This window comes from Anomaloglossus baeobatrachus, chromosome 2 (genome assembly GCF_048569485.1).
Source record: "Anomaloglossus baeobatrachus isolate aAnoBae1 chromosome 2, aAnoBae1.hap1, whole genome shotgun sequence".
NCBI lineage: Eukaryota > Metazoa > Chordata > Amphibia > Anura > Aromobatidae > Anomaloglossus > Anomaloglossus baeobatrachus.
Window position 1 is genome coordinate 136793538 of NC_134354.1, and position 23871 is coordinate 136817408.

The following is a 23871-nucleotide window of genomic DNA, read 5'->3' on the forward strand; positions in this document are numbered from 1 at the left end:
CGTCAAAAATCGTTGATCGTTGACACGTCGCTCCTTTTCATAATATCGCTGGTGGTGCATGCTGCTGGTTGTTCGTCGTTCCTGCGGCACCACACATCGCTATGTGTGACACCACAGGAACGACGAACATCTCCTTACCTGCATCCACCGGCAATGAGGAAGGAAGGAGGTGGGATGGACATTCCGCCTGCTCATCTCTGCCCGTCCGCTTCTATTGGACGGCTGCCGCGTGACGTCGCACAAACCGCCCCCATAGAAAGGAGGCGATTCGCCGGCAACAGCGACGTCACAGGAAAGGTAAGTCCATGTGACGGGTGTAAGTGATGTTGTGCGCCACAGGCAGCGATTTGCCCGTGACGAAGAACCGACGGGGGCGGGTACACTCGCTAGCGTTATCGATATCACAGCGTGTAAAGTGCCCTTTAGACTTAAATCACCACTCCAGCAGTGAAATAAAAAAAAGTGCAGAGCTGAAATATGAGGAGTATTAGCAGCTTGTCATTAATTCAATGATGAAGCATTATTTAAATAAAACCGCAAAACCTCTTTAATGTCTGTGAAAGTCTCTGGAGAAAACATTACATAAGGAGTCCCTCCTCTTTTTGGAAGGAATGAAATGGAAAGTCATTCAGAAAATCAGGCTATGGGTAAAAATGTAAAAAATGCAGCTAGTAAAACGTTACTAACAATAGGACAATCACAACAATGGTTCCATGTTGTGTACATATCATACCACCACAGAGTGCTCAGTTAGTAAGTCTATGCGTTCACATAACAAAACTATAAATTGCCAAATAACAGACATTTTTGTAAATAATAGCAACTCAGTGCCAAGATATCAGTGCTGAAATGTGTTGTCTGTGACTTTTACATTGATGGTCTATACTAAGGCAGGCTTTACACGTTGCGACATCGGTAACGATATATCGTCGGGGTCACGTCGTTAGTGACGCACATCCGGCGCCGTTACCGACATCGCAGCATATAAACCCTAAGAGCGACGATCACCAATCGCAAAAACATAAAAAATCGTTGATCGATGACACGTCGCTCCTTTTCATAATATCGCTGCTGCTGCCGATACGATGTTGTTTGTCGTTCCTGCAGCACCACACATCGCTATGTGTGACACCGCAGGAACGACAAACATCTCCTTACCTGCGTCCACCGACAATGAGGAAGGAAGGAGGTGGGCGGGATGTTATGTCCCGCTCATCTCCGCCCCTCCTCTGCTATTGGGAGGCCGCTTAGTGACATCGCGGTGACATCACTGTGACGCCGAACGCACCTCCCCCTTGAAGGAGATATTGTTCGCCGGTCACAGCGACGTCGCTGACAAGGTATGTGCGTGTGAAGCTGCCGTATCCATAATGTTCGCTACAGCAGCAATCACCACATATCGCATGTGCGATGGGGGCGGGTGCTATCGCGCTTGACATCGCTAGCAATTGCTAGCGATGTTGCAGCCTGTAAAGCCCGCCTAAGGAACTTCATCAATAAAGGACTTATGGAGGTACGACACACGGCACCCCCACCCAACAGCTGTCCCCAGCATATAACCTAGACAATTGCTATCTCATGTTATACTATGGAGCAGTGCCAATCAGCGATTTATTTTCTCATGCCGATTCGCCATGATAAAAAAAAAAATCTCAGCTTGCTGTGATTGGTAGTGTATCTCGGCTCACTTGCACCTATACAAATTTAGGGGTGCGTATGAAACATTAGACTCACTCGGATGTCATCTGACTGCAGTCCAATATTCATCGAAACAGGCAATGGAGAACATGGAGAATTTAAAATCTCTCATGCTCAACCGTGCTCCAATTCTCACATGCGAGGGAATAGGAGTACAGTATAATGACACTCGGCACGCTCACAGCAGCGTTTGAGCTGAGTGCTATTAGCATATTGTATCCGATACTATATGGTAGTGTGAGCACACCTTGAAGAAAATGCTACCAAATACTAATCATGTGTATGCAATCATCTGTGCCACTGGGAATGTGATGAAAGAAATAAAGGCAAAATACACCATTGTTTCTAGTGTTATTATTCCGAGGTTTCACATTCTTGAATGCTAGAAGTAATCCTTACTGATCTAAGAGATGGAATGTGTATTAAGATTAAGGTCTCATGTAGATGTCTGTGACAATCGGTCCGAGCAAAGACTGCTAATGTATGCACCGGCTGAGGCTCTCCCGACCCAAGCGTGACAGCCTTATAGAAATATATGAGGTTGTTGGGAGAGCCGTAGCCCGTCCATGCATTAGCGCTCCGTGCTCGGACTGATTTGCACAGACGTCTGCATGACCCTTAAATGTCAGGAACTGGGAAAAACTGAGGTTTACCAATCCTCGTTCACTGTAATCTTGCAGCTTAAATAACCCTTTGACCAAAACATTTTGACTTATTTTCATTTTTTGGGTGTTTATAGCAATCAGTTAATGGATCCATTTTCCATAGACTCCCATGTTAAATAAACGGATCCTGTAAAAATCTAGTTTTTTAAAATGGAAAAGAAATTGTGCAATTATTTTGCAGATTGCTGCAGGATCGGTTATAACGGATGATTACTGGACATGTGAGCTCAGCCTAAAACTGCAGTTTAACGTTTCTTTTAAGGACAAAAAAATATAAATCAGCAACAACAAAATGCTTCCAAAAACGCCATTAATGGCGCCTGAAACATGTCACTAGAAATCTGTCATAACATTAAATTCTATTAGGATATTGTACAGGATTGTCCTACCAGACAGTTCACAGTTACTATACCAGTCATTGGGGAAATGTAACCGTACCTGAAACAGTCAGTGTGCCAATCTGAGTCCAAGGCTTGCAGATAGCGTCCATCATAGATACTTTGTCCACAACTGGAACAAACTGGCAATTCATTACCTATAAGAGGAGAAGAAAGTGTGTAAACATGGTGTCCAGAGGAATACATTCTAAAAAAGACAGCGCCCTTAATTGATTTCTAGAAAAAGTTGTATTGTAGAAGTCCATGATATTCTGCTAAATAAAATACATTTTTAATATCATTAGATGGAACCTGTCAGGTCCCTCACTGTCCCCAAACAGTACTATAGCGGTACAGGTACAGATGTCTTTTATCAAAGGTATTTTTTGTGACACACGAGCGTAAAGGCCCTGTCACACACTGAGATAAATCTTTGGCAGATCTGTGGTTGCAGAGAAATCATGGACATATTGTTCCATTTTTACATAGCCACAAACCTGGCACTGATTGTCCACAATTTCACTGCAACCACAGACCTGCCGCAGACTGATCTCTGTGTGTGACAGGGCCTTAATTATTGCACAATGTCTTTTTATCGTCATCTGCATCATTGAGTTGTAATGAGTTAAGGCCGCATTACACGCTACGATTTATCTAACGATCTCGTTAGTGATGTGACACGCCCAGATCGTTGTTACGATTTGCCGAGATCGCTCATAGGTCGTTTTGTAGCGGTCACACTTAACGATCTCAAAAACGACGCAACATCATTCAGCGATATATTGTTTAACCAAGGCGGTGGATTTGATGTTGTTCGTTGTTGGCAGGGTGTCAAACGTACCAATATGTCTGCTGCGATCCAAACGACGAACAATATTTTGAAAATGAATGACGTGTCAACGATCACCAATTTTCTACCTATTTGCGATCGTTTGGAGTCGCACGTTGGTGTCACACGCAACGTTGTCGCTAACAATGCCGGATGTGCGTCACAGAAACCGTGACCCCGCCGACATATTGTCAGATAAATCGTAGCGTGTAACGCCGCCTTTAGGATTAGGCAGGTGCCCCATCTCTTGCCCAGTCTTGTCCTTGTTTTTCTGATCACGCCTTGATGGCAGGGTCCTCTCTCCTCCTGTACCAGTCTGTTTTGTACTGTTAATGATTGTTGTACTAGTTTTTAAGTATACCCTTTTTCACTTGTAAAGCGTCATGGAATTAATGGCGCTATAATAATAAATAATAATAATAATGATATACACTACCACCAGACTCCTGTGAGTCCTAGAGCAACCCAGTCCTGCGTTACAGCACACACCGTGATGGTCATTTACCTTTTTTGCAGTCCCACATCCAGTCTACTTAGGGTCCCATAATGACCATAGCCAACTTTTACACGCCTGGACGTTTAGCGGGAAACCGCTTTATTGGTTAACTATATTCACACGCCCACGCCAGTTATGGTCCACCTGGTACCTTTACGGTTAAGTGGTCTGGCTGCTAGGGTTCTGTCATCCTCCTCCTCTTGTCTGGGGCCACTCTCTTTGAAACCTAAGACACACATCCGTGCCGCCGGTACGTGTTTGCCAGTTTTTTCATGTACCCGCGGCACGGAAACACGTGGACCTATGTTTTCATTATTGTTTGGACACACGTAAGTATTTTGGAACGGAACGTGCGTCCGTTCCGTACTTACGTGCGTCCGTGATTTTCTCACGCTGACATGTCCACGTATTCTCCGGCAGCACGGGTGTCACACGGCCCACACCCGTACCACACGGATGTAGTGTGGATGCGGTTCCGTGTGACACGTGACGGAGAACACGTGTCATTAATTTAAAAAAAAAAAAACACATACTCACCTCCACCAGCCCCGCAGATTCATCCGCTGCAAAATGTTCCTGCCGGCCGCCGCTCGTTATGAGCATGTAAAGGAGGTGGGGGTGCTGTCACGGGCGCTAATCTCCGCCCCTCCGCTCGGCCAGAAGCAGCGTCAGTGGGGAGTGGGCGGGGCTTTAGCCGAAGATTAGAACCCTGGACATCAGCGCGGACCACGTGAGTATGCAAATTACCGGTTCTCTGTATGCTATCGCGGATAGCACACGGAGAACACACGTGGACAGCACGTACCCGAGACACGTACTTACCACACGCAACACGCAGGAAAAATACGTGACTCGCGGACGTGCGTGTTTTTAACGGATGTGTGTTGGAGGCCTGAGGAATAGTCTACAGCAGGGGTCTCATCTCAGCTGGGTGTATGGGCCGCATATATATAAAAAAAAAAATAATTGAGAGGGGCCGCATTATTTGCAGGACAAAGTGACATTTTTAATGATTCTATGGTTTTGTTCTATACATCTGTGGTCACTTTTTTGAATTTTTTACTTGTTTATTATAACAAACTTGCACTTTTTTGTTAAGTTTATATAAAAAAAGCATTTTTAATGGCAAGAAAAAATTCATGCTTTATTTTGAATTTTTTTTTACATTTTATCACCTTCTTGTAATATTGTTTTGCAATTAGCAGCATCATATAGTAATCTTATTGAAACCAGCTAATGGTGTGGTATTAGAAATTTGTGAGATCAAATGCAGCAAAAAATACCTTAAAATATAACTTTTAATAAATCCCTTTAAAAAGGAAGCAAGGATCACCTTACCTGTGTCAAAAAACTATTAGCTGCCAAAGATACTGCTGTGCCATTGTTCCCTTTTACGCTCTTAGGGACTGCCAAATGGCATATCACAGATGGTAATATCAAAGGTGTCAAATCTGAATCGAAATGACACAAATTGATTCAGAGAAAATCCGACAATACTTAGAGATATCCAAAGAATGCTCACAAACTAATATCTCAGTCTCAGCATTGCCTTTAAAAGTAAAGTTGGAACAACCTCACCCGTTCTTGTGCATTCAATTCCAATCAGACAATTTTTTCATTATCATAGACGTCTCCACGGTCCCTCTTTATCATATCATTTAGTAATCTTAGCCAACATCTTGTAGTAATATCCCCATGCTGCAGTAATGTCCCCTATCCATGTGCCCTGTAGTATTGTGCCCATCCTTGTGCCCAGTAGTATTATGACGAGTAGCATTGTGCTCATCCTTGTGCCCAGTAGTATTGTGACCAGTAGTATTGTGTCCATCCTTGTGCAAGTAGTATTATGCCCATCCTTGTAGTATTGTACCCTGTAGTAATGTGCCCATCCTTGTAGTATTGTTTCCTGCAGTGTTGTGCCCATCCTTTAGTAATATGCAAAAAAAAAAAAATCCCACCTTTCCTCCGTTCCCTCTTATTAGGATGCATGCTCACAATCAGGGTTTGCAGAGTTTTGGATGCAGCATGTTCCAGCTGCGTCCAAAACCCTATGATATACAGTACAAGTACAGTGGATGGGATTTTTAAAAATCCCATGTCCACTGTGCGTGTACGACCTGCAGTGAAAACTGACCTGCGGTGCGGCTTTCAGGGACCGCAGCATGTTGATTTTTGCTGCAGAGTCGCATGGCCTCCCTAATAAGAACACAAGCGAGGAGATTGCAGCGCTCCGAACGCTGATCTCGGGCACGGGCAACTGCGGTCTCCTACGGAGGAGACTTGCGGCCCCGCAGCTCAGGACCCACCACGTCCAGGAGGCAGCGGGTCCTGATCATGAGCACGTACCTTACCTGCTTATTGCGGCCCGTGACGATCGCGGCCCTATGCCGGGGTTGGCACCTGCCCGACTTTACTGCAATTGAATCCATTTGCGGTGCAGCGCAGAGAAGCTGTCTGCGCTATACCAATGGCTGCTGCTCGCCAATCAGATGCAAGGAAGTGACGTTGCTGTATAACGTCACCTCTTTTCATCTGATTGGTGGGCAGCAGCCATAGGAATAGCGTAGACAGCTCCTCTGCGCGGCACCGCAAATGGATTCAATTGCAGTAAAGTCGTGCCGGCGCCGACCCCGGCATAGGGCCGCTATCATCACGGGGTCTGTGGGCCGCAACAAGCAGCCTCAGGGGCCGCATGCGGCCCGCGTGTTTGAGACCACTGGTCTACAGTCACAATGCTGGTCACGCCTTTTGTCTCTGTTCACACTTGTGGTTTATGCTATCTTGCTTTCTGTCTCCTATCCTTTTTTGACACTAACCACTCACTGTATGCAACCCTCATGACTGACCAACTACAAGTCCATCACTTTTGTTTACTAGGTCTTCACTGAATGAGCTGTCACTTTCACTTGACCCCTCCCAGAGTCGGCTAGTCCCAACACTTAACTGTCTCTGAACCTGCCATTTGCTGCTGAGCAGCACTTCCTTACAAAACATCACATTAACATTACATTACATCACTGCTATACATTACACCTTACATATTACTATACATTACACAAGTAAACATCACATTGCACTACAATTCACATACCACAATGTTTACAAAAGACGCAAGACATTATTCATATTACAATACATTATGGGACTGGTGTCTTTAGGAGTAAAGGCCCCGTTACACGCAACGACATCGCTAACGAGATATCGCTAGGGTCACGGAATTCGTGACGCACATCCGGCGTCGTTAGTGACGTCATTGCGTGTGACACCTACAAGTGACCGCTAACGATCCTAAAAGCAGCAAAAATCGTTGATTGTTGACACGCCGTTCCTTTCCCAAATATCGTTGCTCGTTTTGGACACAGGTTGTTGGTCGTTCCTGAGGCAGCACACATCGCTACATGTGACACCCCGGGAACGACGAACAACAGCGTTCCTGCGTCCTCCGTCAACAAGGTTGAAGTGGCGTTAATGCGGCTGGTCTCCGCCCCTCCACTTCTATTGGTGGGCCGCTGTGTAACGTCGCTGTGACGCCGCATGAACCTCCCCCTTAAACAAGAGTTTGTTCGCCGGCCACAGCGACGTCGTTAGGAAGGTATGTGCAAGTGACGCGTCCTAGCGATATTGTTCGCCACGGGCAACAATTTGCCCGTGACGCACGCACGACGGGGGCGGGTGCGATCGCTAGCGACATCGCTAGTGATGTCGCTGCGTGTAAAGCGGCCTTAAGAACGTGATAGCGATAGACCACCATTCTTAAATTGGTACATGTAATGCTACAAGATAAAAGCAGATTTTTCAAACACTGCGGGTCTTTTGCAAATCTGCTGAACCCTATGGTGAGCTAGAGCTCACCAGAAACATTAGATCGCTGTCATCTGACCGGCAGCTATTTTGGCAGTCTCTCCCATGCACGAGCACTCGCTTAGCCGAGTATTCCTTTATTCTCAATGAGAGAGCCACTGACTGACATATCTGGCGGCTTATCTCCAGGAGAAATACATGATCAGCAGTCTGAAATTGGACATTCTAGATAATTAACTTTCCCAACAATCAATCTTCTGGAGCCCCCATATACATTAGACTGTCAGTGGAGCCCGTCAATATTAGCGGGTTTGGCCAACACTAGTCTAATATGTATCAGGGGCCTAATGTCAGCAGAATCTTCGAACTGGGTTTTGCAGCCATAATAAAGACCCAAAAATATAGTTGTATTACAGGTGTGTGACTCTGGCTTTAGCGATTTTCTTGTGACTGATTGGTAGACTAATCAATATTGTTCAATCATTTATCTTTAGGAAAAAAACATTTTATATATTGAGCAATTACAGTGATCCTTCAGTCTTAACCATTTTCTAACATTACACCGTGCTTGTAATGTACCTTCGGATTATGATGCATGAAATGTTCCTGTTGTACGTGACAAATTTATCAATAGACTCCTACAGGCCTGACGTATCTAAAAAGAACGTCATTTTGGCATGTTTGCCAAACTGCAATAAACTTTTTAACACAAGAGCAGTCTGCGAAAATTTACACCACTTGCTACACATTTTGTTTTTACCTTGCGATTCAATGGAAGTCTAACTGAAAGGCAGCACGACAAGAGCCTAAAGGGCTTCTTCTAAAAATCATTCTCTATTTGTATGGCTACCATACAAGGGCCACCTAAAAATGTAAACATCCAATAATCTGTAGTGTGGATCAGCATGTAACACTAATTAGTTCCATACGCAATCATCGTGAGAAATAGCGGAGTTGACCCAAATAATAAGATTCAAATTCCAATAAGGACCTCGGGCATTCCCTTTAAAGTTTGAAGAGATGAAAGACAAAATGTAGAAGCTCTCATCTTAAGATGCTATATATAAATGTTTTTCTAAAATTTACATTAAAATTTTAATACAATAATTGGTGAAAAATATTATAGAAAAGTTGATAATGTCCCTCAATAGCTACTTCAGGCATTCTGGGTCTTGTCCATCCATACAATCAACTAGAGGCTTTAGCAGTACTTACGTAGTCATTCAAATGGTACAAATATAAGGTTAAACATTTAGGACAGTTACCTGAGGCAAAATATTCAGTGCCTTCAACCTGATTTATCGTGCGCTCATATTAGAAGTTTGTATTCCCTAAATGCTGTGTTTCCTTTAGATGTTCTACAAAGTCCAGTTTTAGTCTAAAATAACCCAATTAGCAGAGGTTGCAGTACATAAAGGAGTGGCATAAGTAAAGCCATATTTATACATCGTTATCTCATGGATGCATTATATAAGACTGATGTTTGGGCCCAGGGGAGGACATATCACTGGTGCAACCAGTGCAGTCGCAAAGGGACCCAAGAGGTAAGAGGGCCCATTACTACCGCCAAAGCTGGGGGAATTGTGCATTATGATGAGCTATTGGTAACACTGGGCCCATATATTGTTCTTCTGTGTGGGTTTGCTCCTGTTTGGGCCATACCACTTGACTATACAGAAACAAGGCCCACTACACTGATATAGCAACGTATGCAAGAAGAATTACATATATAAAGCAATCTCATTTTCAATAAACAATGCATTTACTAATGGATTTATACCTATTGATAAAAAGACCCTAGCAAACTATTTGTAGCAAAGCCCCAAAATCTTCTATATGATGGCTAAGTAGTACGGAAGTCATAAATGATCTCTCTCTTGTAATGTACATAAACCTTGTTTACCATGTGGACATATTGTGGCCGGAAAGTGTCTGTCCCATCCGCATTAGATATATTTGAAAGAGTTCACAAAAATATAATATTGTGGAGGCTCTATAAGCCTTGAATAACATATTTACGGTAATTGATTCATTCCCAAAAACTAGTGGAAGTAATATAATCAGAGATCTTCAACTAAAACACCATCTCACATCAAGATAACAGAGAGTAGTAGAGATGGGTTTTCAAGCCGCGCCAATGACCAATGATCGTGAAAGTTTAAGATTAATGTTGCTTTATTTCATGCTCAGGTCAACGCGTTTCAGGAGACTCAGCTCCCTTCCTCAGGACAACAGGCAAAATAACATTAAAGAGATTTGATGTTCTTTTGCCTGTTTGTCCTGAGGAAGGGAGCAGAGTCTCCTGAAACGCGTTGACCTGAGCATGAAATAAAGCAATATTAATCTTAAACTTTCATGATCATTGGTCATTGGCGCGGCTTGAAAACCCATCTCTACTACTCTCTGTTATCAGCCACAGTGGGGACTGCTGCCATGACCTGGAGTGACATGCTTTTATAGGAGTTGTGACTGTCACAACTTCCATTGGTGAGTAGAACTGCTCATATCAAACTCCGTATCCATTGGGGTAAGACCCTATTGCGCTTCTTTTTCCACAGTCCGTTAATCTCACATCAAGAAACATTAAATGAAAAATAAACCTTTAAATCCGAACCAATTGCACTTTGTGGCACGTCTGTGGATTCACATAGTCAGAAGCACTGTGACTGGAAAGCGGATTCTAAACCTCCCTATCTACATCAGTGAATTGTCTGCTTATTAAATTCCCACTAAGCTAGATTGCCATCTCCTCTGCGAAGCATGTCAAATATTTTGGGAATGCCATCAAGTGAACAACACCAAAATTCACATCACAACTCCACATACAGTGCCTTGCGAAAGTATTCGGCACCCTTGAATTTTAAATGTTATGGTGAAGAATCAACAAGTGGGACACAATTGTGAAGTTGAACGATATTTATTGCTTACTTTAAATTTTTGTAGAAAATAAAAAACTGAAAAGTGGGTCGTGCAATATTATTCATCCCCTTTACTTTCAGTGCAGCAAACTCACTCCAGAAGTTCATTGAGGATCTCTGAATGATCAATGTTGTCCTAAATGACTGATGATGATAAATATAAGCCACCTGTGTGTAATCAAGTCTCCGTATAAATGCACCTGCTCTGTGATAGTCTGTTCTGTTTAAAACGCAGATATTATCATGAAGACCAAGGAACATAACAGACAGGTCCGTGAAACTGTTGTGGAGAAGTTTAAAGCCGGATTTGGTTGCAAAAATATTTCCAAAACTTTAAACATTTCAAGGAGCACTGTGCAAGTGATCATACTGAAATGGAAGGAGTATCATACCACTTCAAATCTACCAAGACCCGGCCATCCATCCAAACTTTCATCTCAAACAAGGAGAAGACTGATCAGAGATGCAGCCAAGAGGCCCATGATCACTCTGGATGAACTGCAGAGATCTACAGCTGAGGTGCGAGAGTCTGTCCATAGGACAACAATCAGTCGTACACTGCACAAATCTGACCTTTATGGAAGAGTGGCAAGAAGAAAGCCATTTCTCAAAGATATCCATAAAAAGTGTTGTTAAAAGTTTGTCACAAGCCACCTGGGAGACACCAAACATGTGGAAGAAGGTGCTCTGGTCAGATGAATCCAAAGTCAAATTTTTTGGGCACAATGTCAAACGATGTTTGCCGTAAAAGCAACACAGCTTATCACCCTGAACACACCATCCCCACTGTCAAACATAGTGGTGGAACCATCATGGTTTGAGCCTGCTTTGCTTCAGCAGGGACAGGGAAGATGGTTAAAATTGATGGGAAGATGGATGGAGCCAAATACAGGACCATTCTTGAAGAAAACCTGTTGGAGTCTGCAAAAGACCTGAGACTGGGACGGAGATTTGTCTTTCAACAAGACAATGATGCAACACATAAAGCAAAATCTACAATGGAATGGTTCACAAATAAATGTATCCAGGTGTTAGACAAGTCAAAGTCCAGACCTGAATCCAATCGAGAATCTGTGGAAAGAGCTGAAAACTGCTGTTCACAAACGCTCTCCATCCAACCTCACTCAGCTCGAGCTATTTGCAAAGGAAGAATGGGCAAGAATTTCAGTCTCTCAATGTGCAGAACTGATAGAGACATACCCCAAGCAACTTGCAGCTTTAATCGCAGCAAAAGGTGGCGCTACAAAGTATTAACTTAAAGGGCCCGAATAATATTGCACGCCCCACTTTTCAGTTATTTTTTACAAAAATTTAAAATAAGCAATAAATATCGTTCAACTTCAGAATTTTGTTCCACTTGTTGTTGATTCTTCACCATAAAATTTAAAACTTTTATCTTTATGTTTGAAGCCTGAAATGTGGGAAAAGGTTGAAAAATTCAAGAGGGGCAAATACGTTCGCAAGGCACTGTATGTTCAGCTCCATGGATTTCCTCCTCTACTACAAAAGAAATTCCAGTTGGGCGAAGGGAACCTGTCAGGACTCAGGAGCTCTTTGGTCTCACAATGAGATGACTGTGCCCCTCCTATGATCTCTAAAGGTGTGTTTAGTATCCAAAGCTGATGGTGCATTACTGTATGTTAAAAATAATCCCTACACATGATGTTGGCTCTTTGCAGTCAAGTCATTTTAGTGTCACCCTAAAGCTGGGTTTACACACTGCAACATCGCAAAGGACATCGCTGTAACGTCACCGGTTTTGTGACGTTACAGCGACCTCCCCAGCGACATTGCAGTGTGTGAAACCTATCAGCGACCTGGCCCCTGCTGTGAAGTTGTGATCGCTACAAATCGTTCAGGACCATTCCTAGGTCCTTTGTTTCCCGCTGTGCAGCATGCATCGCTACAAAGTTTCAGTGTGTGAAGACTTTGCAGCGACTCCGCGGCTCTGTCTGTGTAGCGTCCTGATTAGCGGTCACCGGTGAAGGATTCACCGGTGACCGCTAATCCCCCGAGTGACTGAAGTGTCCCCCCCCTCTCTCATACTCACCGATCCCCGGCGCTGCACTGCGTTCACTCTGCTCCAGCGGCTTTTCCTTTTTTCAAAAAGCCGGCCGCTCATTAAACAATCTCGTATTCCCTGCTTTTCCCCGCCCACCGGCAAATGTGATTGGTTGCAATGAGACACGCCCACACTCTGAGTGACAGCTGTGTCACTGCACCCAATCACAGCAGCCGGTGGGCGTGTCTATACTGTGCAGTAAAATAAATAAATAAATAATTAAAAAATCCGGCGTGCGGTTCCCCCTATTTTAATACCAGCCAGATAAAGCCATACGGCTGCAGGCTGGTATTCTCAGGATGGGGAGCCCCACGTTATGGGGAGCCCCCCAGCCTAACAATATCAGCCAACAGCCGCCCAGAATTGCCGCATACATTATATGCGACAGTTCTGGGACTGTACCCGGCTCTTCCCGATTTGCCCTGGTGCGTTGGCAAATCGGGGTAATAAGGAGTTATTGGCAGCCCATAGCTGCCAATAAGTCCTAGATTAATCATGTCAGGCGTCTCCCCGAGATTCCTTCCATGATTAATCTGTAAATTACAGTTAAAAAACACACACACCCGAAAAATCATTTATTAGAAATAAAAAACACAAACACATTCCCTCATTACCAATTTATTACCCACAACAAAGCCCTCCTTGTCCGGCGTAATCCACGGTCCTCCGACGTCACATCCAGCTCTGCTGCATGCAGGTGACAGGAGCTGCAGAATACACCGCCGCTACGGTCACCTCCACGCAGCTAATGAAGAGAGCCGTGTGATCGGCTGAGCTGTCACTGAGGTTACCTGGATCCAGCGGTAGATGCAGCGGTGGCCGCGGGTAACCTCAGTGACAGCTCAGCTGATCGCGCTACTCACCGCCGCTCCGGTCAGCTCCATGCACCAACTGAGGTGAGTAGCGCGATCAGCTGCTGTCACTGAGGTTACCCGCGGCCACCGCTGGATCCAGGTAACCTCAGTGACAGCTCAGCCGATCACACGGCTCTCTTCATTAGCTGCGTGCAGGTGACCGGAGCGGCTGTGTATTCTGCTGCTCCTGTCACCTGCATGTAGCAGAGCTGGATGCGACGCTGGAGCATGCTGGATTACGCCGGACAAGGAGGGCTTTGTTGTGGGTAATAAATTGGTGATGAGGGAATGTGTTTGTGTTTTTAATTTCTAATAAAGGATTTTTTCGGGTGTGTGTGTTTTTTTTACTGTCACTTACAGATTAATCATGGAAGGAATCTCGGGGAGACGCCTGACATGATTAATCTAGGACTTATTGGCAGCTATGGGCTGCCAATAACTCCTTATTACCCCGATTTGCCAACGCACCAGGGCAAATCGGGAAGAGCCGGGTACAGTTCCAGAACTGTCGCATCTAATGTATGCGGCAATTCTGGGCGGCTGCTGACTGATATTGTTAGGCTGGGGGGCTCCCCATAACGTGGGGCTCCCCATCCTGAGAATACCAGCCTGCAGCCGTATGGCTTTATCTGGCTGGTATTAAAATAGGGGGAACCGCACGCCGGATTTTTTAATTATTTATTTATTTTACTGCACAGTATAGACACGCCCACCGGCTGCTGTGATTGGGTGCAGTGACACAGCTGTCACTCAGCGTGTGGGCGTGTCTCACTGCAACCAATCACATTTGCCGGTGGGCGGGGAAAGCAGGGAATACGAGATTGTTTAATGAGCGGCCGGCTTTTTCAAAAAGGGAAAATCCGCCGGAGCAGTGTGAACGCCGTGCAGCGCCGGTGATCGGGGATCGGTGAGTATGAGAGAGGGGGGGAAAATCACCAGCAAATGAGGTGAGTAACGCGATCAGCTGAACTGTCACTGAGGTTACCCGCGGCCACCGCTGGATCCACCGCTGGATCCAGGTAACCTCAGTGACAGCTCAGCCGATCACACGGCTCTCTTCATTAGCTGCGTGCAGGTGACAGGAACGGCTGTGTCTTCTGCTGCTCCTGTCACCTGCATGCAGCAGAGCTGGATGCGACGTTGGAGGACCGTGGATTACGCCGGACAAGGAGGGCTTTGTTGTGGGTAATTGGTAATGAGGGAATGTGTTTGTGTTTTTTATTTCTAATAAAGGATTTTTCGGGTGTGTGTTTTTTAACTGTAATTTACAGATTAATCATGGAAGGTTTCTCGGGGAGACGCCTGACATGATTAATCTAGGACTTATTGGCAGCTATTGGCTGCCAATAACTCCTTATTACCCCGATTTGCCAACGCACCAGGGCAAATCGGGAAGAGCCGGGTACAGTCCCAGAACTGTCGCATCTAATGAATGCGGCAATTCTGGGCGTCTGCTGGCTGATATTGTTAGGCTGGGGGGCTCCCCATAACGTGGGGCTCCCCATCCTGAGAATACCAGCCTGCAGCCGTATGGCTTTATCTGGCTGGTATTAAAATAGGGGGGGACCGCACGCCGGATTTTTTAATTATTTATTTATTTACACGGCACACAGAGCCGCGCGGCATTAAATGAAGTCGGGTGAAGTTCACCTGCTGTCCCCAACGACCAGCTAGTCGCTCTGCAGGTCCGGATCACTGTTAGGTCGTTGGCCAGGTCTGCCTGTTTGACCGCTCACCAGAGACTTTGTAGCGATCCCGGCTAGGTTGAGATCGCAGGTTGGATCGCTAGAAAGTCTCAGTGTGTAAACCCAGCTTAATTCTTCCAAGTCTAGCTTGATTGACATCCTGGGTCATTGATTCATTGACATTGTACATTACTTCAGTAAAAGGTGTTAGAAAAAAGAAAGTTTCCAAAAACAGCGACACTTCTGTCCATGGGTAATGTCTGATACCATAGTTCGTCCACATAGCTCGTCCGCATTTAAAAAGTTGTCCACTACTTGGACAACCCCTTTTTATTCACCCTATAAAAATAACAGGCTATACGCACCTACAGTGTCAGTGCACTTCCAGCGATGATGGAACTCACATTCCCAGGGCTCACATGACATTGTTATAACAAACCCCACAACAAATCAGTGCTGGCTTTTCTGTTCGCGCCTTTGGACGTTTAAGTAACTAACAGGAAGTGAGTGCTGCGGTTGACATTAACCCCTTCAGCCCCCAGCCTGTTTTCACCTTAAAGACCCGGCCATTTTTTGCAATTTTGACCAGTGTCACTTTGACAGGTTATAACTCTGGAACACTTCAACGGATCCTGGTGATTCTGACATTGTTTTTTCGTGACATATTGTACTTCATGCCAGTGGTAAATTTAGGCCGATATGTTTTGCGTTTATTTGTGAAAATTTCGGAAATTTGGCGAAAATTTTGAAAATTTCGCAATTTTCAAAATTTGAAATGTTATGCCCATAAATCTGAGAGATATGTCACATAAAATAGTTACTAAATAACATTTCCCACTTGTCTGCTTTACACCAGCGCAATTTTTGAAAAAAAAAAAAAATTCCGTTAGGAAGTTAGAAGGGTTCAAAGTTCATCAGCAATTTCTCATTTTTCCAACAAAATTTACAAAAAAAAATTTTTTAGGTACCACATCACATTTGGAGTGATTTGAGAAACCTAGGCGACAGAAAATACCCAAAAGTGACCCCATTCTAAAATCTGCACCCCTCACTCTGCTCAAAACTACATTCAAGAAGTTTATTAACCCTTTAGGAGCTTCACAGCAACCAAAGCAATGTAGAAGAAAAAATGAAAATTTTACTTTTTTAACACAAAAATGTTACTTTAGCCATAAAAATTAGTATTTTCACAAGGGTATCAGGAAAAATGCATCATAAAATCTATCGTGCATTTTCTCCTGAGTACGCAGATACCTCATATGTGGTGGAAATCAAATGTTTGGGCACACAGCAGGACTCGGAAGGCAAGGAGCGCCATTTCACAGCAAAATTGGTTGGAATTATTAGCGGACACCATGTTGCGTTTGGAGACCCCCCTGAGGTGCCTAAACAATGGAGCTTCCCCACAATTGACCCCATTTTGGAAACTAGAACCCTCAAATAATTTGTCTAGATGTTTGATGTGCACTTTGAAGCCCTGGGGGCTTCACAGAAGTTTATAACGTTGAGCCGTGAAAAGAAAAAAATTTTTTTTACCACAAAACTGTTGCTTCAACCAGGTAGGTTTTTTTATCACAAGGATATCAGGAAAAAATGCACCATAAAATGTATTGTGCATTTTCTCCTGAGTACGCAGATACCTCATATGTGGTGGAAATCAAATGTTTGGGCACACGGCAGGACTCGGAAGGCAAGGAGCGCCATTTCACAGCAAAATTGGTTTGAATTATTAGCGGACGCCATGTTGCGTTTGGAGACCCCCCTGAAGTGCCTAAACAATGGAGCTCCCCCACAATTGACCCCATTTTGGAAACTAGACCCCTCATGGAATTTATCTAGCTGTTTAGTGAGCACTTTGAACCCCTGGAGGCTTCACAAACGTTTGTAATGTTCAGCCATGAAAATATTTTATTCTTTTTTTTACCACAAAATTGTTTTTTCTAACAGGTAGCTTTTTTGTCACAAGGGTATCAGGAAAAAATGCACCATAAAATGTATTGTGCAATTTCTCCTGAGTACACAGGTACCTCATATGTGGTGGAAATCAATTGTTTGGGCGTACGGCGGGGCTCAGAAGAGAAGGAGCGCCATTTCACAGTAAAATTGATTGGAATTATTAGCAGACGCCATGTTGCATTTGGAGACCCCCTGAGGTGCCTAAACAATGGAGCTCCCCCACATGTGATCCCATTTTGGAAACTAGACCCCCCCCATACAAAAAAATTAGTTTGGCGAAATAAAAAATACAGACATCAGTAAAAAAAAAATGAATAAAAAAAAATATGAGCGCCTGCCACTAAGACCAGTGCCAAACGTGAGAGCAATGCACGAGTCTCGCATCGCATCATCCACTCCAGTCTGGAAGCGAGCAACTGCGCTGGATAATGCGATGCGAGAGGGCGGGGCGGCAGATGAGAAAGGGCGCAGCGGATGGAAGATGGGAAAGGGCGCAGCGGATGGGGGAGCGGCAGAGGATGGGAAAGGGCGCAGCGGATGGATGATGGGAAATGGCGCAGCGGATGGAGGTGCGGCAGAGGATGGGAAAGGGCGCAGCGGATGGATGATGGGAAATGGCGCAGCGGATGAGGAGCGGCGGAGGATGGGGGGGAGGGAGGTGAGATGGGGATACCTACCTTACAGGATGGATCTAAGCAGCAGGATCACAGCAGACAGAAGAGGCAGCAGATGAAGGAGGCAACAGATTGAGGAGTGTGAGAGGGGGCAGTAGATGAAGAGGATGGGAGAGAGCAGGCAGCAGATCGGGGAGGGGGGCAGAGTCTGATGGGAGAGAGAGATGGCACATGGAGGAGGGGGGGCCCCGGGGGGAGGGGGCCCCCAGAACATGGAGGGGGGAGGGTGGCCCCCAGAACATGGAGGGGGGAGGGTGGCTTGCAGCACATGTGGGGGGAGGGTGGCTTGCAGCACATAGAGGGGGAGGAGGTGTAGTGGCGATGGAGAAGGGGCAGCCGATGAAGGAGGCGGCGGCCGATCGGGAACAGTGGTGGCCGATTCGGGGGCAGCAGCGGCTGAAAAAGGTGGGTGCGACAGCGGCGGGGACAGTGGCGAGCGTGGCGGCGGGGAGAGTGGCGAGCGTGGCGGCGGGGACAGCGGTGGATCGGGAGCAGCGGAGGGGCGATCGGAGACAGCGGCGGGGCTGGGGCTGGCGGGCGGGGCGATCGGAGACAGCGTCGGGGCTGGCGGTGGCGGGTGGGGTGATCGGAGACAGCGGCGGGGCTGGCGGTGGCGATCGGAGCCGTGGCGGGGCTGGCGGTGGCGGGCGGAGACAGCGGCGGGGCGATCGGAGACCGCGGCGGGGCTGGCGCTGGCGGGCGGGGCGATCAGAGACAGCGGCGGGGCTGGCGGGGCGATCGGAGACAGCGGCTAGGCGATCGGAGACAGCGGCGGGGCTGGCGGTGGCGGGCGGGGCGATAGGAGACAGCGGCGGGGCTGGAAGGGCGATCGGAGACAGGGGCGGGCGATCGGGGACAGGGGCGGGCGGTGGTGGCAGCAACTTACCGATGGGCACCCGCAGAGACCGCTCTCCTCGGCTTTCAGGGACGGACACAGGTCACCGGCCCCAGATCCACGGTGATTGGAGAGATCTGTCACAAGACCGGTCTCTCCAATCAGAGCTGGGGGCGGGTGAAGCACCGATCACCCAGCTCCAGCCAATGGCCAGTGCTACAGCAGCACTGATCAGGGCTGGATTTCAATGTTCCAGCCATTTTCAATGGCTGGAACATTACAGTGACTGTAATTGGCTGAGCGGCGTTCGTCAGCCAATCACAGCCTCTGTAGGTTCGGGGAGGAGGCACCACCCCTCCTGAGGTCAGGCAGAGGTCCCCTCCTTCCCGAATCTACCGCTTAATTAAACAAATTGGACTCCCCGGGGCTCTGAGACCGCGATTTCGCCATGACGTACTGGGTACGTCATGGGACGTTTAGCACCATGTCACCGTGACGTACCCAGTACGTCAAGGGTCGTTAAGGGGTTAATTACTGTTAGTTACTGAACCATATAAAATCAGGGAGAAGGAAGCCGGCGCTGATTGGTTGTGGGCTTGTGTGTCATAATGTCACATGGGCCCCGAGAACATGAGTTCAAACATCACTGGAACCACTCTATCAGCGGAAGTGAGTGTAAGCTATTTGATTTTTATGAGGGCGCACACAGGGCCACCATAAGGGGATTACTGCCCTTAATGGTGTTTGGGGCCTGATGAACAGACGCCAGGAAGCTTTGCACTGATCTACGTGCTTGGTGCAGAGTAGAAGAGGAATCTTACTGGGAGCTGAACGGAGACTGCAGGAATTGAGCACCTGAAGGGCCGTCTGCTCTAGGAATGTCAGGACCTGTGACTGATCATGTGCCTTATCCTTCTGCAGCTGTTCAACTGCTGTAGCCTCAGTACATGTTCCAGTGACTCCTGTCCTGCTCTGTACTATCAGGAACTGCAAGATGTGTGTGTGTGTGTGTGTGTGTGTGTGTGTGTGTGTGTGTGTGTAAGTAAATATGCCTGTTGCAGGGCTCTGTGTATCAATGTGTGCATGTAGTATATATGTAGCAGATCTGTGTGTGTCTATATGTGCATGTAGTGTGCATGTAGCAGAGCTGTGTGTCTATTCTGTATGTGCATGTAGTGTACACTGTGTGCATAATTATTAGGCAAATGAGTACTTTGATCACATGATCATTTTTATACATGTTGTCCTACTCCAAGCTGTATAGGTTTGAGAGCCAACTACCAATTAAGTAAATCAGGTGATGTGCATCTCTGTAATGAGGAGGGGTGTGGTGTAATGACATCAACACCCTATATAAGGTGTGTTTAATTATTAGGTAACTTCTTTCCTTTGGCAAAATGGGTCAGAAGAGAGATTTGACGGGCGCTGAAAAGTCCGAAATTGTGAGATTGTCACGGTTCCGCCTCCCCGTCCACATGGCTAGGGGGCTGAGCCTTCTCCTGGGCCTCACTTCCGGAGCTTGGATGCTTTAAAAACTGACATCTCCAGTGAACCAGCGTCGGCTATAAGCTTAGCGCTGCTTTGCCTGTGATTGCTGGTACTGTAAGTGTTATCCTGATCCGTCTGTGCCTGTGCCCCCATGTCCTGTCTGTGTTCCGTCCCCTAGTCGTCCCCCCCTCCTACATCCCCACTTGGTTGCTTCCTCTGGTACGGACCTCGGCCTGACCTCGACTCTGCTTCTGCTCTTTCTTTCGGTCCTCCTTCTGCCCGTACTGTGCTTGACCCGGCCCACCTGACCATTCCTCGCATGCCCCGCAGCACTGCTCCCCAGCTGTGCTGTGAGGCAGTGTACGAGCACACACTGTGTATCTACCGTATTTTTCGCTTTATAAGACGCACTTTTGTTCCCCCAAATTTTGGGGGAAAGTAGGGGGTGCGTCTTATAAGCCGAATATACGGGGGGGGGAGGGGGGGTGGTATATATATATGTACCCTGCAGCGTCCAGGGGAGGTGGGGGCAGCAGCTCTGGAGCACAGTGGAACGCTGCGGGCTGCTGCCTTTGATCTCCTGCACCCGCTCATATAATATGCACAGCCGCTGTCCATCTCCAATGGTGCTGAAATCGCACGCAGTGAGGGGCTGGTGAGCGGTGCATATTATATGAGCCTGCGTCCCAGTGTGATCGCACATGCCCACCCCTGTGTTAGATTTGGCCCCCAGGCTGCTGCTCATTCTAAAATAAAAAATCTTTACTCACCCTGCAGCGTTTCTCCTCGTGCCCCTGCTTCCAGTGTGATCAGGCAAGCAGAGATCTCAGCCTGCTGTGCCGATCACATGACCGCACTGACAACCAGGAAGTAAGGAAGAACAGAAGCACGGAGCAGACAGGAGGGAGCTCAGCACTGCAGGAGATAAGGAAAGAGGGGTTTATTTTACTTTGGGCAGCAGCCTAGGGGCCATATCTGACACAGGGGGACTTGTGCGATCTATAGGGGCCCATGGGCAGCACTATGGGGGCGATATCTGACACAGGGGGACTTGTGCGATCTATAGGGGCCCATGGGCAGCACTATGGGGGAGATATCTGACACAGGGGGACTTGTGCGATCTATATAGGGGCCATGGGCAGCACTATGGGGGCGATATCTGACACAGGGGGACTTGTGCGATCTATAGGGGCCATGGGCAGCACTATGGGGGCGATATCTGACACAGGGGGACTTGTGCGATCTATATAGGGGCCATGGGCAGCACTATGGGGGCGATATCTGACACAGGGGGACTTGTGCGATCTATAGGGGCCATGGGCAGCACTATGGGGGCGATATCTGACACAGGGGGACTTGTGCGATCTATATAGGGGCCATGGGCAGCACTATGGGGGCGATATCTGACACAGGGGGACTTGTGCGATCTATATAGGGGCCATGGGCAGCACTATGGGGGCGATATCTGACACAGGGGGACTTGTGCGATCTATAGGGGCCATGGGCAGCACTATGGGGGCGATATCTGACACAGGGGGACTTGTGCAATCTATAGGGGCCCATGGGCAGCACTATGGGGGCGATATCTGACACAGGGGGACTTGTGCGATCTATAGGGGCCCATGGGCAGCACTATGGGGGAGATATCTGACACAGGGGGACTTGTGCGATCTATATAGGGGCCATGGGCAGCACTATGGGGGAGATATCTGACACAGGGGGACTTGTGCGATCTATAGGGGCCATGGGCAGCACTATGGGGGCGATATCTGACACAGGGGGACTTGTGCGATCTATATAGGGGCCATGGGCAGCACTATGGGGGCGATATCTGACACAGGGGGACTTGTGCGATCTATAGGGGCCATGGGCAGCACTATGGGGGCGATATCTGACACAGGGGGACTTGTGCGATCTATATAGGGGCCATGGGCAGCACTATGGGGGCGATATCTGACACAGGGGGACTTGTGCGATCTATATAGGGGCCATGGGCAGCACTATGGGGGCGATATCTGACACAGGGGGACTTGTGCGATCTATAGGGGCCATGGGCAGCACTATGGGGGCGATATCTGACACAGGGGGACTTGTGCGATCTATAGGGGCCATGGGCAGCACTATGGGGGCGATATCTGACACAGGGGGACTTGTGCGATCTATATAGGGGCCATGGGCAGCACTATGGGGGCGATATCTGACACAGGGGGACTTGTGCGATCTATAGGGGCCATGGGCAGCACTATGGGGGCGATATCTGACACAGGGGGACTTGTGCGATCTATATAGGGGCCATGGGCAGCACTATGGGGGCGATATCTGACACAGGGGGACTTGTGCGATCTATATAGGGGCCATGGGCAGCACTATGGGGGCGATATCTGACACAGGGGGACTTGTGCGATCTATAGGGGCCATGGGCAGCACTATGGGGGCGATATCTGACACAGGGGGACTTGTGCGATCTATAGGGGCCATGGGCAGCACTATGGGGGCAATATCTAACACAGGGGGACTTGTGCGATCTATAGGGGCCATGGGCAGCAGCATGGGGGCGTTATCTAACACGGGAACGTGTGCAATCCATAGGGGACCATAGGCAGCACAGGGGAACGTGTGCCATCACAAGGGGGCTATATTCAATATAAGGGGGCCATATCCAGATTAAGGGGGCTAATTTTAGGATGGGGGGCTATGAGGGACATATACCCTATATGATTTGTTAGAGGGACACTGGCATTATAAGATGGACCCCATTTACCATTAAAAAAAAAAATTCTCTTTTCCTTCACCAAATTTGGGGGTGCGTCTTATAATCAGGTGCGTCTTATAAAGCGAAAAATACGGTACTTCCTGGTTCTTTTTGCTCCGTGTAGTGTCTTCTGCTGCAGAGCTCCAGCTCCCCCTGGTGGCAGCTTGACAGAGATGTCTTGCAGAGGGATGCAGCAGTCTTGAAATTGCCAAACTTTTGAAACGTGATCACCGAACAATCAAGCGTTTCATGGCAAATAGCCAACAGGGTCGCAAGACGCGTGTTGGGCTAAAAAGGCGCAAAATAACTGCCCATGAATTGAGGAAAATCAAGCGTGAAGATGCCAAGATGCCGTTTGCCACCAGTTTGGCCATATTTCAGAGCTGCAACGTTACTGGAGTATCAAAAAGCACAAGGTGTGCCATACTCAGGGACATGGCCAAGGTAAGGAAGGCTGAAAAACAAAAACCTTTGAACAAGAAACATAAACTGATTTTTCAAAGGTTTTATGGACTGATGAAATGAGAGTGACTCTTGATGGGCCAGATGGATGGGCCAGAGGCTGGATCAGTAAAGGGCAGAGAGCTTCACTCCGACTCAGACGCCAGCAAGGTGGAGGTGGGGTACTGGTATGGGCTGTTATCATCAAAGATGAACTTGTGGGACCTTTTCGGGTTGAGGATGGCGTGAAGCTCAACTCCCAACTTTTTGTTTTTTCCATACATTTGTAAGTGAACTCTTTCTAATGCCATTTTTGGATCCAGCCCATAGATCCTGTGAT

General features: G+C 47.2%; 1 protein-coding gene across 2 annotated transcripts in view; it reads right to left on the minus strand.

Annotated features, from left to right (window-relative positions):
- LIMK1 (LIM domain kinase 1) overlaps positions 1-23871 on the minus strand; it is a 183424-nt gene that overhangs the window by 140207 nt on the left and 19346 nt on the right. For both annotated transcript variants that reach the window (XM_075335372.1, XM_075335371.1), the window contains exon 2: positions 2802-2898. In XM_075335372.1, coding sequence (XP_075191487.1) covers positions 2802-2898 — 97 coding nt within the window. The remainder of the gene's footprint in view (positions 1-2801; positions 2899-23871) is intronic.